At 52.3% G+C, this 14,443-nt stretch overlaps 6 protein-coding genes across 6 annotated transcripts; all 6 read right to left on the bottom strand.

Moving 5' to 3' along the window:
- Positions 1-33: 33 nt before the first annotated feature.
- Positions 34-1,829, bottom strand: BDW74DRAFT_166065 (sugar porter family MFS transporter; the record flags this gene model as incomplete). Its single annotated transcript, XM_073726495.1, has 5 exons — positions 34-700; positions 750-1,219; positions 1,270-1,374; positions 1,427-1,665; positions 1,727-1,829. The coding sequence occupies 5 exons, from the start codon at positions 1,827-1,829 to the stop codon at positions 34-36; spliced, it is 1,584 nt and encodes a 527-aa protein (XP_073587017.1).
- Positions 1,830-2,603: 774 nt separating this feature from the next.
- BDW74DRAFT_174979 (ankyrin repeat-containing domain protein) lies at positions 2,604-4,913 on the bottom strand (the record flags this gene model as incomplete). Its single annotated transcript, XM_073728177.1, has 1 exon — positions 2,604-4,913. One exon carries the CDS (start codon positions 4,911-4,913, stop codon positions 2,604-2,606), a length of 2,310 nt encoding a protein of 769 aa, XP_073587016.1.
- Positions 4,914-5,040: 127 nt separating this feature from the next.
- On the bottom strand, positions 5,041-6,984 carry BDW74DRAFT_174978 (nucleoside phosphorylase domain-containing protein; the record flags this gene model as incomplete). The annotated part of the gene is made up of 3 exons (XM_073728176.1): positions 5,041-5,861; positions 5,915-5,974; positions 6,033-6,984. The coding sequence occupies 3 exons, from the start codon at positions 6,982-6,984 to the stop codon at positions 5,041-5,043; spliced, it is 1,833 nt and encodes a 610-aa protein (XP_073587015.1).
- Positions 6,985-7,772: 788 nt separating this feature from the next.
- On the bottom strand, positions 7,773-9,954 carry BDW74DRAFT_99249 (cytochrome P450). Its single transcript, XM_073734250.1, has 3 exons — positions 9,064-9,954; positions 8,395-9,003; positions 7,773-8,321 (listed from the first exon to the last, which is right to left on the bottom strand). Exons 1-3 carry the CDS (start codon positions 9,625-9,627, stop codon positions 7,989-7,991), a joined length of 1,506 nt encoding a protein of 501 aa, XP_073587014.1. The 5' UTR covers positions 9,628-9,954; the 3' UTR covers positions 7,773-7,988.
- Positions 9,955-10,254: 300 nt separating this feature from the next.
- On the bottom strand, positions 10,255-10,590 carry BDW74DRAFT_174976 (uncharacterized protein; the record flags this gene model as incomplete). Its single annotated transcript, XM_073728175.1, has 1 exon — positions 10,255-10,590. The coding sequence occupies one exon, from the start codon at positions 10,588-10,590 to the stop codon at positions 10,255-10,257; it is 336 nt and encodes a 111-aa protein (XP_073587013.1).
- Positions 10,591-12,933: 2,343 nt separating this feature from the next.
- BDW74DRAFT_147199 (uncharacterized protein) lies at positions 12,934-14,148 on the bottom strand. The gene has a single exon (XM_073723505.1). It carries the CDS (start codon positions 13,963-13,965, stop codon positions 13,399-13,401), a length of 567 nt encoding a protein of 188 aa, XP_073587012.1. The 5' UTR covers positions 13,966-14,148; the 3' UTR covers positions 12,934-13,398.
- Positions 14,149-14,443: the final 295 nt, after the last annotated feature.

The raw sequence follows: 14,443 nt of genomic DNA, 5'->3' as shown, positions 1-14,443 counted from the left end.
CCGTCTCTGGCCCGTTTAGGTGTCGGGATGTCGTCAAACCCTCTCCGCATGAACAACCTCCCTCCCCTTGCCAAGATCCCCGAGTTCCTCCCCCTTACTATCCCCCATCCCACCAACCCCGCTCGGCGCCCCAAACAACGCATCCATCTCCTCCAGCGTCTTCCCCTTGGTCTCCGGAATAAAGAACCAGGCCCAGAACCCCATGCCAATCATCAGCGATGCAAAGAAGAAGTACGTCCCGTACCCCAGGTCCGTAATCATGTACGGCGTCGTGCGGCTGATGATAAACGACCACAGCCATTGGTCCGCTGTCGTTATGGCCACACAGAGCATTCGGATATCGATGGGGAAGATCTCCGAGCAGATGACCCAGGTGATGCCCTGCCATGTTGCGCAGTAGATGAGTCCGTAGAGATATACGCAGACCATGGCGATGTACCCCCAGGCGTCTTGCACTGTGTCGCCTCGGGCGGAGGTGCCTGAAGGATCGCGCTCAAAGACGTATCCGCCGATATACCACATTGGGAGACTGCCGATAAAGGCGCCGTAGATGAGACCGCTGCGGCGGCCGACTTTTTCGACGAGCCAGACGCTGAAGATTACCATGCCTAGGGTTTTGGCGATGCCGTAGAAGCCCGTTGCGAAAAGTTTCGTGTCGGTGCTGTTTATACCAAGGGTCTCGAAGATGCGCGGGGAGTAGCTTGTCTTCTATCAGCTGTCTGCATAGCATCAGAGGGGAGAGTGCATACTATGTGATGATGTTTACACCCGTCAGATTCTGAAAAGCCATCAGCAAGAGCCCAATGCCAATCCGGTTTCTTGTTCCGCGCTGCCACAGTCGCTGCACGTAAAACCACGGGTCATATTTCCTGCCAGTCGGAACAACATCATATTGTAGCTGTTCTCGGATCTGCTGCAATTCGCCTTGGATGAAAGGATGGTGCGCGGGTAGCTTTCGCGCCCAGACAAGACTTTTCTCTGCATCGTCCCAGCGGTCTTTCTTTGCGTACCATCGCGGCGACTCGGGGCAGAAAAAAATACCGGCTAAAAGTAGGCCGCCGGGAAGAAGCTGCAAGCCCAGTGGGATCTGCCACTGGGCCATCCGTGACGAGGAAACGGTGCGGTTGATGGCGTAGTTGATCCAGAAGCCGAGCATGCCGCCGCCCTGCGAACAAATCTCGAAGATACCGACGAGTCGGCCGCGAATGGATGCCGGTGCCTACGTTTATGAGTTTCATCTTGGAAAACCCAGCACAAGAGGCTACATACCATCTCAGCAATATAGACTGGAACCTGAAGAGACACGGAACCAATACCAAAGCCTGCAATGGCGCGACCGGCGTAGATCAGACCGAGCTTTCCTGACGAGGCAGTCTTGTCATAGTCAGTAAGTATTCCTCGCGTTGTGACTGGATAAGTTGCCCACCATCAAACTTCCACCAACGCAAAACACACAAACAGCCATGATTATCGCATTACGTCGTCCGAACCTCTCTCCCAAAGGGAATGTAAGAAGAGATCCGAAGAAGCAGCCCGCCTGGAAAGTCGATACGATGTTTCCTTCCAATGTATCTGTCTCGGTTTCAGACGCATGGATCAGGCCAAAGTGGCGACGGAAGGAATCAAGGGCCATGGTGCCGCCTATGACACTGGTATCGTAGCCCACTACATTATTGCCCCCGTCAGTCTAAGGCAGTAAACAGTAATCAAGGCGAAGGATGCTTACTGGCAATGGCACCCATGCTCACGATCGTGGTGATGAGATGGATCCGCCAGTTCCGAACCTCGGGCGGATCATTGCTGTTGTTGGCATGCAGACTGAAACCCATGCTGACTCTGAAACAACCCCAAGGCAGACCTAGGACAGGGCAAAGACAGGGCAAAGCTGGTGGTGGGGCAAGACAGCCTTGGGGAGGCTGTGCTACTGCTTTTATCCCCACAATGATCGCTGCATACCCACCGAGTGGATTTACCCCGCAACCCCAGATATCTCGCCAATCTCTATCAGGGTCCAGGCCCCGCGGATCATGCCATTCTTCCAAGTGCCGGGGCCATGCATGCGCGGCATTGGCCCGCAGCTTGGCTCCAGTGAGGTCCTTCTCCAACAGTGGAAAGTAGTGCCGAGCCCCTGCGCGGGTCTTGGCCCGAGAACTTGGGTGCTTAGAGCTGGAGAAAATCTCCAAAGACTGGTCGGTGCATTGAACAGGATCAATAGTATATAAAGGTATCTTACCGAGGCGTAGGACAAGATCGGATGAAATGCAGGAAAGGGTCCGCTCCTGCCACACGCCCAGTTGACTGGATACCAACAACTGTTCTCTCTCGGCGTAGCTACTAACGCTTGATCCATTCGCACATAATAGAGCGGTATATCTTCCACGTAGGGGGCGGGAAAGGTGCCGTAGAAGGAAATGGACCTGCAGACAGCGACCCCAGTTCTGACTTTACTGGCCGACAAACTTGACCAAGTATTCAAGGTTGTCGATGTATTCAAGCCCTGCCACTGAAGTTCTGTCTGAGAAAGGGAACAAAACCTTCCACCCGACATGATGGAAGTGCGATGAAGCTGCCTCCACAAAAAGCCGAATGTGTAGAGGTGACAGTCACGCAACCACACAGCAACTCATCTGTGCGCTGGTACTTCTCGCCGCCCTTCTTTTCCTTGTGGTTGATGCAGTTCGGGTCGACTTCGATGCAGATGTGGAGCCGCCCGAGCCCTTGACCCGCTGCTTGGATTCGGGCTTAGAGTTCGATCTCTTCGTCACAGACTTTGTGCTTGTCGCCTTGAATTTCTTGGAGCTTTCGTCGGGCTTTGATCTAGCAGGTTGTGGTTCGGACCCTAGGCTTGCCGGACTGACAGATTTAGAGCGCGATAGAGATGGAGACGAAGCGCTCAGATCTACCAATGAGGATCTTGGTGGCAAGCAAGCCGCGGTTTTTGGACTGTCCGTCTTCTGAGTGTGGCGTTCGGTAGGACTAGAAAATTTAGCTGTGGTTGTTGGGGAGGCCTGAGGTTTGGACAGAGATTTTAACGAGGTAGCAGATTCAGGGTTCGCCCCAGCTGCTGTAGATAGGGACGATGTGTTGTCCGAGATGTCACGGTAAGCTGGCGGAGGGTGAATTGCAGATGGTGGTGGAGCTAGATTTTGGTATTGATTAGGCGGGCCAAATTCGGATGAGACCTCTATTCTCGGAGAGGTAACGCCGTCTGCGGAATGCGGCTTAGCAGGCTGGTTCCTGTACACAGGAGAGGGAGGGGGATGCTCAAAATGCCGTTGTGTACCTCTACCCCATGGACGTCTTCTGAGGCCGTCCAGTCGATCGCTCTCAAACTCTTCCTGCGATTCGGAGGTATCATCATACTGCAAGTCTGGCATGTGTGAATTCCACGGGCTATAGGGCAATGGACCAGGTAGATATGAAACATCGACATTCCCATATGGGCCGTTGTCTGGATATCGCATATAGTGTGCCCCCTTTGGAACAGAATACTCTGGACCTGTTAACGGGGGACTCGTCGGTCGATGATATGAAGCGTGGCCTTCCAGTAGAACAACAATCCTGTAATGCCCTTGGGATGAGGCCGCGTCCATTGCGGCTCCGTATTCGCCAGCGAGTGCATTGATATCTGCGCCGTGAGCAAGTAAAATTTGCACAATTCTCTCATTGCCCCTGTAACAAGCAGCTTGCAACGCAGTGTTACTATAGGAGATCTTTTCTGCCACCTTAGGCTCCCGAATCTTCCTGTGCCCTCGGCGACTAGCCCTTTCAACGGTTGTTGGAAATATACCGCCTCGTCTGTTTACATCTGCGCCACGTTCCAGTAATAGCTCGACCACACGAACATGGCCCTCTAGGCAAGCTGCCTGGAGAGCTGTGCCGTATCTGCCTCCTTCATCGTTGTCATCAGCTCTCCCTTTGAGGAGAAACTCAATAAGTTCTTCATGGCCTGTAGCGGAGGCCAGCTGCAAAACACTCCCATACCCCTTGACTTGTCTCCGAACATCTGCACCTTCCTTGACAAGAAGCTTGACCACCTCTGTATGCCCTTCTGCCACGGCTGCATGTAACGGACACCCATACACACCACCGTCAGGAGGGTTGATGTTGGCTCCCCACTTTATCAGCGTCTGCACCACTGGTTCATGACCCCTAGAGGACGCTGCTTGAACAGGAGTATCACATATGCCGCCGTGATTATCGACATATGCACCTTCAGTCAGTAGCCTCCCGACTGTCCGCCAGAGGCCCCCTACCGATGCGTCGTAGAGGGCAAAGGTTGCGCCGCCAACAGCAGTTACTTTGTTATCCTCGTCGTTACCACCATTGGCCCATGATTGGTCGGGTGTGAAAAGCTTTCTCCACGTTTTATACCGTCGAGGATTATGGAATAATTGCAAGATCTTCTCTTGGATGGGCTGCATGTGCTCCACTGTTTTAGCGAATCCCATCCAGTTTCGCGCTGCAAATCGGGCCAAGGGAAATCTTGCTTCAATCTCATTGAGGAGCATGGTTGCGTCAATCTGCGAAAGGTATGTCAAACAGACTTCGGTGAGGACGGCCAAGGCGTTTGTTTCCATGAAGCTTTCCTGTAATTGTTTTGGAACTGCGTCTGATCGAAGATACTCTTTGACCGACAGATGAGCGAGCTGTACAATCTTTCTGTCCGGCTCAGTGACAACAGAAACAAGGCTCGGGCATATGTCAGCAACATCTTCTGGGTTCTCAAGGCGTAAGTCTGGGTTGAAAGGGGTTTCGCTCCTGGGGTCGACGACAATGGCATCCACTAACTCTCGGACGGTGAGCGGCTGCTGGGAGACCATTAAGAACTGCAAGATTCGAATAGCGTCTCTCCGGTGTTCTTTGGTCTGGATCAGGATCTGCGAGTAGGTTTCCTCGAGTGTATCGGGCATGGAATTGAGGACCTCCTGAATTGCCCTCCGGTGCATACACCTGGCAAGCCTATCCATTTGACAAGCGGCCCATCGAAACCTATAACTAGTGTGAGTACACAGTCCACATCAAACCACGCTGTATGACTCAAATTCCATCCGCCTTGCGCATAATATCCGCTACTATTTTGTCTTGCAGAGAGTGATCTGCGCGCCATCGTCCAAACCCCACGTCTTCTCGCAGGCGCCAGCAGATATACTCTTGGATGTCGCTATCCACACTCTCTTTACAGAGTTGTATTATGCTCCTCATTGGCAGCCACTGCTTCAAGCTCAATTGTATATCCTTCTCTCTTCGCGTTGTTATGAGGAGATGAGCCTTGGCTTGCAGAGAGTCCGTTAAGCTCTGCAAGAACGATAACAACTCGAATCTCGTCTTGCACTCATCTAGCCCGTCAATCACCAAGTGTACAGTGTCCACCCGCTCCAGCATCTTTCTGAAAGTTGAGCTCAATGTCTCTGTTTGCGGCTTTTGGCGATTACAAGACTTGTATAAAAGATTGAGAACGATCTGAGTATGCGAATGGTGAATGTAAAGCTGCGTAACAAGAGAGCGAAGTAAGTCATCTAGTGTTTGCTGCGCTGGCTTCTTGAAATCGAAGAAAAAGCCCAAAGCGACGATCTTTTCCTCAGCATTATCGAGCGTTTGAAGCTTTTGTAAATAGTCGAGAATTTTTGAACTCAGGACTGTCTTGCCACTACCGGGTATACCCTCGAGGCACAGTGTATGGAGGGAGCCGACCACCCAATCTTGAAATTCTTCGCATTCGATGAACCAGGAACCGGTATTCTCGCACCTTCTCTCTTTTGCCACCGAGAGGCTGTATGCTGGGTCGGAAGGAGAAAGCCACTTGAGAATCCTGTCCACCTCGTGATCATTGCGGAATGTTTGGAACATATCGGTTACCCCTGGTGTAGATTAGCAATGAATGCTAAGCCAGTCTGAGATAGCTTCTGAGCACCTTCGTACAACTGTTTAGATGTATGCAGCTCCTTTTGAATGGCGTTTATCTTCCGTATAACTGTCACGAAACCATCAGCCTTCCGATATGCCTTCGAGGATGGGTAGAAACTGCATACTCGAGTCAAATTGCTCACTGGTTGTAGGGACATTCTGAGCCGATAACTGAAGCAACAACTCCTTGCCATATGCCGCCGCCGTGAGAGCCGCATACTGTTGCCATCGGTCGTTCTTATGTTCGTCTGCGTAGTCCGATACACCCCGAATCACCAAGCAGGGGAAATGATTCAGCAAGCCAAACGCCTCCATCTCCACGCAGCATGCGCCCAGCTCGTTCTGGATCTTGTCCCTGATCGTCCGACTTTTGACCACCTGATCACCTGAGGCGATCACACCGTAGTGAACCCGAGGGTCCGGTGCGTACCCTTCGGAGTTCGCGGCACACTCCGCGCATTGTTTGTCCAGACGCGGTTCGGGATCCTGCTGATGCAGGGGATCGTTTTCCAGTCCCTGGTACTGCCACTGATCCGGATGGAGGACATTGGCGTCGAAGTGCCGGACCAATGCGTAGAGTTGGCCTCGTTGCCGCAGATGGTTTCTCTTCATTGCGCCCGTCGCTCGGACCAGGCTCTCTGCGGGTCGATTCAACGACCCCATCACCTTGAACCCATCCATTTCCCATTTCCCTAGGTCGCTCTGTACGACACCGGGAGAGCGCCGTGTGGGTTCGCTCACAACGACATCGCCCAGCCGGATAGGATACTGTTCGCTCGGGATGCCCGCTCCAATGCCAACCATCAGCATATGGCGTACACTTGGAAAGCTTTTCATCATATGCGTTGCGACCACATGGGCTGGTAATCCTCCAGCTTCGTTGATACAAGCCATGACAACATGGTGCCGGCCGATGCGACCGAGCACGTAGTCATTGGTGTCGCCTGGGAGAACCGTAAGCGGGGGTTCTTCCGCGTCCAATATCTCAGCCGCAGCCGCCGACTCGATCGCCAGGGCTGATATCCAGCCAACGGTGTAATCGTCGCGCGAGAGGGACGGTGGGTTCACTTCGGCCATTAGTCTTTACTCTTCATCGGTCGTTTTAAACAGCCAGTTGGATCAGAAGAGGGGCATGTTTCGAGCCAGCATTTGCGCGAAGAGAACGACGACGAGGCTAAGAAAGCCTCGAGGCTAAACAAACGCTTAGCAGCTTCAGCTCTGTTAGCGAAGCTGATCTGCAGAGTAGATCCTCGCCCTTGCCTCTCCACATTGTCGATGATCTGTCACGGTGATACAATAACATCACGCGAATCTGAGTGCAGTCGACTGGTCCAATGGATAAAAGCTGATGGTTGAGTCTGTGCTTGACATTTGTGGTCTTGGTGCGGAGTAGAGGGAGAAAAAAGCAAGAATGTGCCAATCTCGAGGTCACATGACTTACTTACTTCATTGGGAAAGACCACTGGGCTGCACGCACGTGCAGGCCCAGGTGCCCAAGTGGTATGGTATAATAAGTGCATGTACCTACCTAAGGTAGAATGCATGGTACCTACAAGAGATACTACGCCATAACAAAAGCAATGAACGGATCTGACCCCTAGAATGCATGGCTAGGCCCGAGTCTGAGATACTGGTATGGTACCTATCCATGGATCCTCAAGTCGTAGAACATAAGCAATACGGCGTAGAGGTTGAGTAAGATCCAAACAGCGCATCGAACGGGATATTCTTTCCTATCAAGGAGCAGGGTATGGTACGAATATTGCGCTCAAGCGTCCTCCCAATTTATCCCACTATTCAGCCTTCGATTTCCCTAGTCCAGGACTGAACTGAAACTCATTGAACTGATGGGCCCGGACGCTTCATCTCCAGTTCGAGCAAGGTATACAAGACAGACGTGAGAGCATGGATGGCCTTAGTTATTAGTACTCTGCCTGGGAATCTTTGCTCATAGGCTTATGTAGCATGGGATGGGGTGATACCTAAGTATCCAAAGAGTAAAAGCAGTGAGACCAGGACAGAAGTAGGCTTCGCAATTTATGCAGGAAAGCCAACCGTCGAATCCAGTAATTTAGCGCCATCTAGACTATCTCCCTCTTCCTAACCCTAACCCAGAAATCCCTCGGCTTGACAAACCACCGGTTCTTCGTCCCCAACTCCCTACCATCCTGTGTCTGAATCTCAAAATCATAGTCCCTCACCAGCACAGGCACCAACTTGCCTATCTCCAGCAGCGAGATATTTTTCCCGATGCATGTTCGTACCCCCATCCCAAACGGCATGTAATTCTGCTCCATGGCTTTCAACTGCTCCTTTTCTGCGTCTAGCCAGCGCTCAGGGCGGAAATCCGAGGCGTCGGGGCCGTAGATACTGGTGTCGTAGTGCAGGACCCAGCTGTTTATGCCGACGTTGGTCTACGCTTTACTTGTTAGTCTACGGCTAGATAGGATGAAAGGATGGGAAGAAAGGATTAGAGTGAGGACGTACACCTTCAGGAAAGAACTGCCCAGCAAGCATTTGTCCACCCTCAGGGACAACCCTGAACATCGGGAATCCGGTCCCTGGATGCACGCGGAGCGCTTCCTTAAGCACGGCCTGGAGGTAGGGCATGGCCTGTGTATCCTTGAACGCGGGGTTCCCTTCAACTTTAAACGCCTTGATCTCCTCGCGCAGTTTTGCCAGGCACTGCGGGTGCCGGTAGAGATGGTATAATGTCGCGCTGAGGCTAATCGACGTGGTATCACTTCCTGCACCCACATTCGCACCAGCCGTAGAAAGAACATCCCAGTCGGACATACTATGCGGGTTCTGCATCTGCGCTTGAACGAGCTTCATTGTCATGGTCATGCGGGACTGATCGTTGCTGTTGCTGTATGCTTCAGGCTTCATGGTGGCTCTAGTCTCCTGGATATGCCGCCAGCTAAATTCGTTTGCGTAAGTCGCGCCCAGATTCAGAAGCTTGCTCAAACGTAAGAAAGATGGGTAGAGCCAGGGGTATAGACCGAAGTAGGAGGATATTGTCAGGCCGTCGTCGAGGGACTTCATCACCCCACCGACGTCGTTGCCTGCGTTGAGGAAGCCGAAGCGGCTGCCGAACTATGGTCTCATTAGTCGAGTGGTCTAGATATATGGGTAGCAAGGAAAAGAGCGCAGTACGGTGATCTCCCCAATAACATCAAAAGCATAACACTGCAACCAATGCGCGAAATCGATAACTTTTCCCTGCACCGCAAATTCATCAAGACGTTGCTTGAAGACGTTGATGCAGTTGTCTACAAACGGCTCATACGCGACGAGCGAAGACATGGCGTACATCGATGCAACCTTCTTGCGGCTCTCAGCATGTCTTTTGGGCACCCGCTCGGAGAAGAGATTCGTCTGGTTCGGGTCGGTGCTGAAGTTCCACGCATCGTACCACTCGGATTTGGTGAACTTAGTGCCGTGCCCGTAGATGGCTTTGACGGCGGAAGGGTCTGAGATGCTGAAGTATTCCGGGGCAATTCGAACAATAGGGCCGTTAACTTGATGGAGTTTGATGTTGGTATGGTGGAAGTCGCCTCGTCTCATCTGCCATAGATACCATGCATTCGTGAAGCGGGCGAGGATGGGGCCTGGAATAGAAAGACTAGGACCTCTGAATAACAAGACTATGAAGCGCAGTATCAGCGCAACGACGGCAATGCCGGCTAATGCTGGGGGAGAAAGAAGTGAAGATAGCATAGTCGATTGATGACTGTCTTGGAATCAACCTGTGGCGGGCGATCCCGTCGAGGTCATTATATAGTGCAGGTCAGTGTGAGTCAGTCTCCGAAACCGCAGCGAAACATGTAACGACTGCATTTCAAGGTTCCAAGTTGTCTTGGGGCGTCTCCACCCAGGCAGAAGGTATACAAGCGATGTGATCGTCGGGAACCTGGGGATTTGGTAATCGGGGGTTCCACTCTTGGCACCAGGCACGCACCCTCGGAACTCCCCGCGCTTGCAAAGAGCTCAACTGATTATATCCCATTGGACGGGGTATAGTGTTTACGATATACGACTTCATACCCACATCTCTGCAGCATTTAGTCAGCGGCTTAAGGCTGCCTAAGCCTCCGAAGCCTCCGAGTCCCGATGATCAGCATGTGGAGAGCCGTAGATCATGCCCTAACATAAATAAGATGACTCCATACTTTACCTACCTACGGAGTGCGTCCGATGCATGGGAAAGGTCTAGACTACGTTGGAGAGACGGATGGAATGGTATCTTCCCGGGGCCGTGAAGATTACCTGCCTACCCGGGCGTACATCAGAGTCTATGGATGTCTATTCATCGCTTCATATAGGTGCATAGTGCCCTAGCGTAATTCAAACATCACCATCCCCAGCATCCTCAATGCCCCTCCACCACCCCCTCAGATCCTTATACCACGCCGTCGAGCCAATTGCAGCCAGGAAAGCAACGAAGACGATCTTCTCCATCTGCGTCCGGAAGCTAATGTCGTATTTCCAATATCGAGATTCTTTGTCCTTGCTGTGCGCATCTTTGGTTGTCGAGCCCTTGTTCATTAATGCCCGGCGAGTTGAAAAGGATGCTGCCGGGACCGGGATTAGATTAGGTCCAACCCTAAGTGCAGGTGTCCGCGCTAAGCTGGCATTTTGGCGCAGAGTGGCAGCAAGGCCTAGCATTGTACGCGTGGACATTGCAATGCAAATGGTAGTAGAAGCTGTATGTTTGTCTGTCTAGACTACCTAGATGAACGCTTGAGTTAGTGTTGTTAGCACGAAGGGCGTGGGGTAAATATAGTTGCTGACTTCTTCGGTTGGACGATGATATGATCGAATCGAGGGCAGAGGAGAAGAGGCCCAGCTGGTCGTGTGTTTATATACATTTCTCCAATGCTGTGACTCATCAGCCCTGGGGGCTGGGGCTGAAGCTGGGCTGGGTCAGCTGACACTCGGCCAAATGGGAATAGCCTCATGCAAGCTGCATCTAAAAATAGAGAGGGTTCGCCCCTCTCGTGCCGCCCGTCGGACAAGGACCGACCTTTATCTGATCCATGGAACTCGTTGTATACCGCTCGATGGCCTTCTGGGCTCAGATTGTGTAGCTGTCGATGAATCTCCTCTGACTTGCTGTGCCAAATGTATGGTCGACTGGTCAGCCTACCTACCTCTGCAGAGAGAGAGAGAGAGAGAACGAGAGAGAAACGAGAGACAATGGAGTATTTCAAGGACGAAAAGATCTCGCGGAAAGGAATTGGTGGACGTATTCATTACGTGCGTACATAATGAGTCCTGGAGGGAAAAGAAAACATACCTACCTCAGCTGAGATATTGTGCTCCGCCCCACAGTGGCCTGCATGGCAATTCATCATGCATTCCCAAAGGAGGGCGCTTAAAATTCTCCCCAGTCAGTGATTTTCATGCTCCGAACTTCCTATGGCGACAGCTATAAGCCGTGGCCAAAACAACCAAGCGTGCCAACAATATTACACACCATAGGGTCCTTGCATTGTCCATCTCGGCCAACAGTCGTGGACGATCTGATTCGCCGACTAGATGATCCAAAACTCGATACGAAGAAATCGCAGGCCTTAAAGGCATTGGTACAAGACATGGTGGAGACCTTTCAGAATGAAACGAAATCGACCTACCTCGTTGAAGCAGCGAAGCTGGCTGTGGTCACTGATACTGAGCAATACAAACGTTTGATGATTGCGTCCTCAAATGCCATTATAGAAAATGCCTCCGAAGGCAATGTGCTCGATGAGTCCCTGCTGAAGACCTTTGTCCTTGCTCTCGGCCGCAAGGGAGTCTTTTCAGCCGACAGCCACAATCTTGGAGCGACCCTCGGTCGCCTGCACAGACGACTAGGATTGGCCTCCAAGGGAGCTGAGACTGAAAAGACATATCACCTTGTCTGTATGATAGGAGTCGTGTTCGACGCCATGGTTGGCATTGAAGTTACTGGTCTCGATCGGAAGTGGCTACATAAGCCATTAGCAGACCAGCTCTACGAGCTAAAGAAGAGCCCAGAGCCGCGTCTAGCGCAGGCTGCGAGCTATGCGTCTGAGGCTTTGAAGGGGGTACCCAATAACGAAGGACCATGGCAGGCTTTCGGCAGGAATGCTGGGGCGTTGATAACTGTTCTGGCAACTGTGGCAAGGGGGGGGGGAGGGGGTCCGCCAAGCTAGAACCTTCGAGTCTAGTGGATGCAGCACCGATTGTAATTCAGCTGTTGGGCGCTTTCATGGCACTGGTTGAGAATGGAAAGCAGTTGCACGAAGATGCCCAGAGCTTTAAAGAAGCCTTGATAGACACGATCCAGGGGGTTGAAGAAGCCGCGGCAATGGTATGCTGCTGTGCGCTATTGTCGGTTGCTTCTCGAGGCAGGGGCTTTTGGGCTATTGAAAGAGATCTTGCCCGAGTTTCCCAATGAGAAAGGGCTTTTTTGGTGTGGGCTGTACTCAGAGATCGAACAGTCGTAGATGGCAAACGACGAGCTGAGGCCTGGAATTGAGGAGTTTGTCGGTTGGATGCATCGTCAAGAATTTTCCAAGCGAGCCCTGGAAGATCTTGCAGAGCTTGTTCAGTGGAGGAACCTCGTTGCTAACACCATGAATCGACCTCAATGGGTTGTATTGCCATCCCGGGGTTATCGACGCCATTCGTATGAATTCTGGAAGAGAAAGCAGTACAACCCGAGATTGATCCGGATCTTCTATTACCAGTCGAGGAATCTGCAGAGTCTTTCATTCCATCTTCTGTCCACAGCATGACAGAATTGCTACACAGCGCACGGTTACTATGCTGACTCTCAGCTCGTCCGCTATTATACCCAGAGCAATCGGTTGCAGATCCGGCGGATCTCGGGGAATTGCCTCGATCTCAAAGACTGCTACATCAAATTGAGTATGTGGGAAGACTCACCTGGTCGGGATCAGCACGGTGAGAAGTTATCACTTCCCTTGAAGGCGCAACTGGGTATCGGCATGCCTGGGAGAGCCCAGGACGGGGTCAAGCTTCCCGGTCTGTTCCAACCACGCGATGGGAAGGTGCCTCGGAGGCTGCTCATACGGGGCCGTGCTGGAGTTGGAAAGACAACGCTCTGCAAGAAAATCACATCGGACTTCTACCATGGCCGGCTCTGGCCCAGGAAGTTCGACCGCATTGTTTAGATTTCCTCTACGCAAGTTGAAGGCGCAGGAAACCGTGGAGGATTTCTTCGAGAACGAGTTGTTTCCCACCGTCGAGGATAAGAAACTCCTCGCTTAAGCGCTTTGGAGGCAAGTCTTTGTGGAGAACAGACATACTTTGCTTTTGCTAGACGGCTTCGACGAGGTAGTTGGGGAACTGGATCGTGGTGGGAATCTGGTGGAGATATTCCGCGGCCTCTTCGAACAGAGAAACAGCATCGTAACGACATGCCCTTATGCGGACTTGTCTCATGTTGCAAGCTTTTGACTTGAAGCTAGAGAGTATTGGCTTTGGTTCGCCGGAGGTGCATAGTTATGTTGCTCGAGTGGTCAAGGACGAGAGCCACCGGCGGGAAATCCACGATTTCATCCAGGGCCATGCAGTGATAGCCGATCTGCTTCGAGTTCCTATCCAGCTGGACATCTTTTGTTCTACCTGGGGAGATGAGGTGTTGATGGACGTGAGGACGATGACGGCGCTGTACCAGGCCATCGAGGTCAAGCTGTGGAGCAAGGACATGGCTCGAGTCAAGAAGATGGACGAGAGTCGGGCCAGGCTGTACCGGGTGCGACCACAAATTGAGAAGGTGATGGGCAAGGAGATGCAGCTGCTGGAGATGCTGGCCTTCAATGGGCTATGTTCCACAACGTGGTCGAGTTCCTTGCTCAGCACCGAGACTCGCTCTACGCGCATTTTCCCGACTGGGACGACGGCATGCTGAACGAGCTTTTTTTCCTCCGCAGGCCAGACGCGTCTCTTGTATACTACTTTATCCATCTGACCTTCCAGGAGTTCTTTGCCGCCACTTACTTCGTCCGCTGCTGGACGGATAGCACTCCCTTGTACATTGCAGGATTCGATCAGCGTCGTCCTCAGCATCTCGCACTCAGAGATTTCATTCCTCAAGCCAAGTACGATGGTCGTTACAACGTCATGTGGCGCTTTGCCTGCGGACTGCTGTCAGCCCAACCAGGCCAGACCGAGCTGCTGGAGTTTCTCGCCGAGTTGGACTCGGAGCCTCGCGATCTGCTTGGACCGGCACACTTGGGACTCATGGTGCACCGCTTTCACGATATGGCTGTCCAGGAAGATGACTCAGACCTGGCACGTATGAAGTCTAATCTGGAAGCTTCTTTGGCTCAACTTCTGTACGATTCCACAGTCATCAGCGACTTCATGCGCCCAGTGTCTTTACAGCCAGTGTGCTAGCTTTGCACTCAAATGGAGCTTCCCGAGCACCTGTTAGAGCGGTGGCTCGACCAGGGGCTCCAAGAATCGGGTCTATGGGTTCTGAGATGCTAAGGAGGCGCTACAAGGTCTCCCGCCGTATACTGGAGCGTCTCTAGGCCATCGCCGA

This window comes from Aspergillus multicolor (genome assembly GCF_047715735.1).
Source record: "Aspergillus multicolor strain CBS 133.54 unplaced genomic scaffold BDW74scaffold_4, whole genome shotgun sequence".
NCBI classification, from domain to species: Eukaryota; Fungi; Ascomycota; class Eurotiomycetes; order Eurotiales; family Aspergillaceae; genus Aspergillus; species Aspergillus multicolor.
Note: the sequence above shows the minus strand (reverse complement) of the source record. Positions and strands in the feature narration are given on the sequence as shown.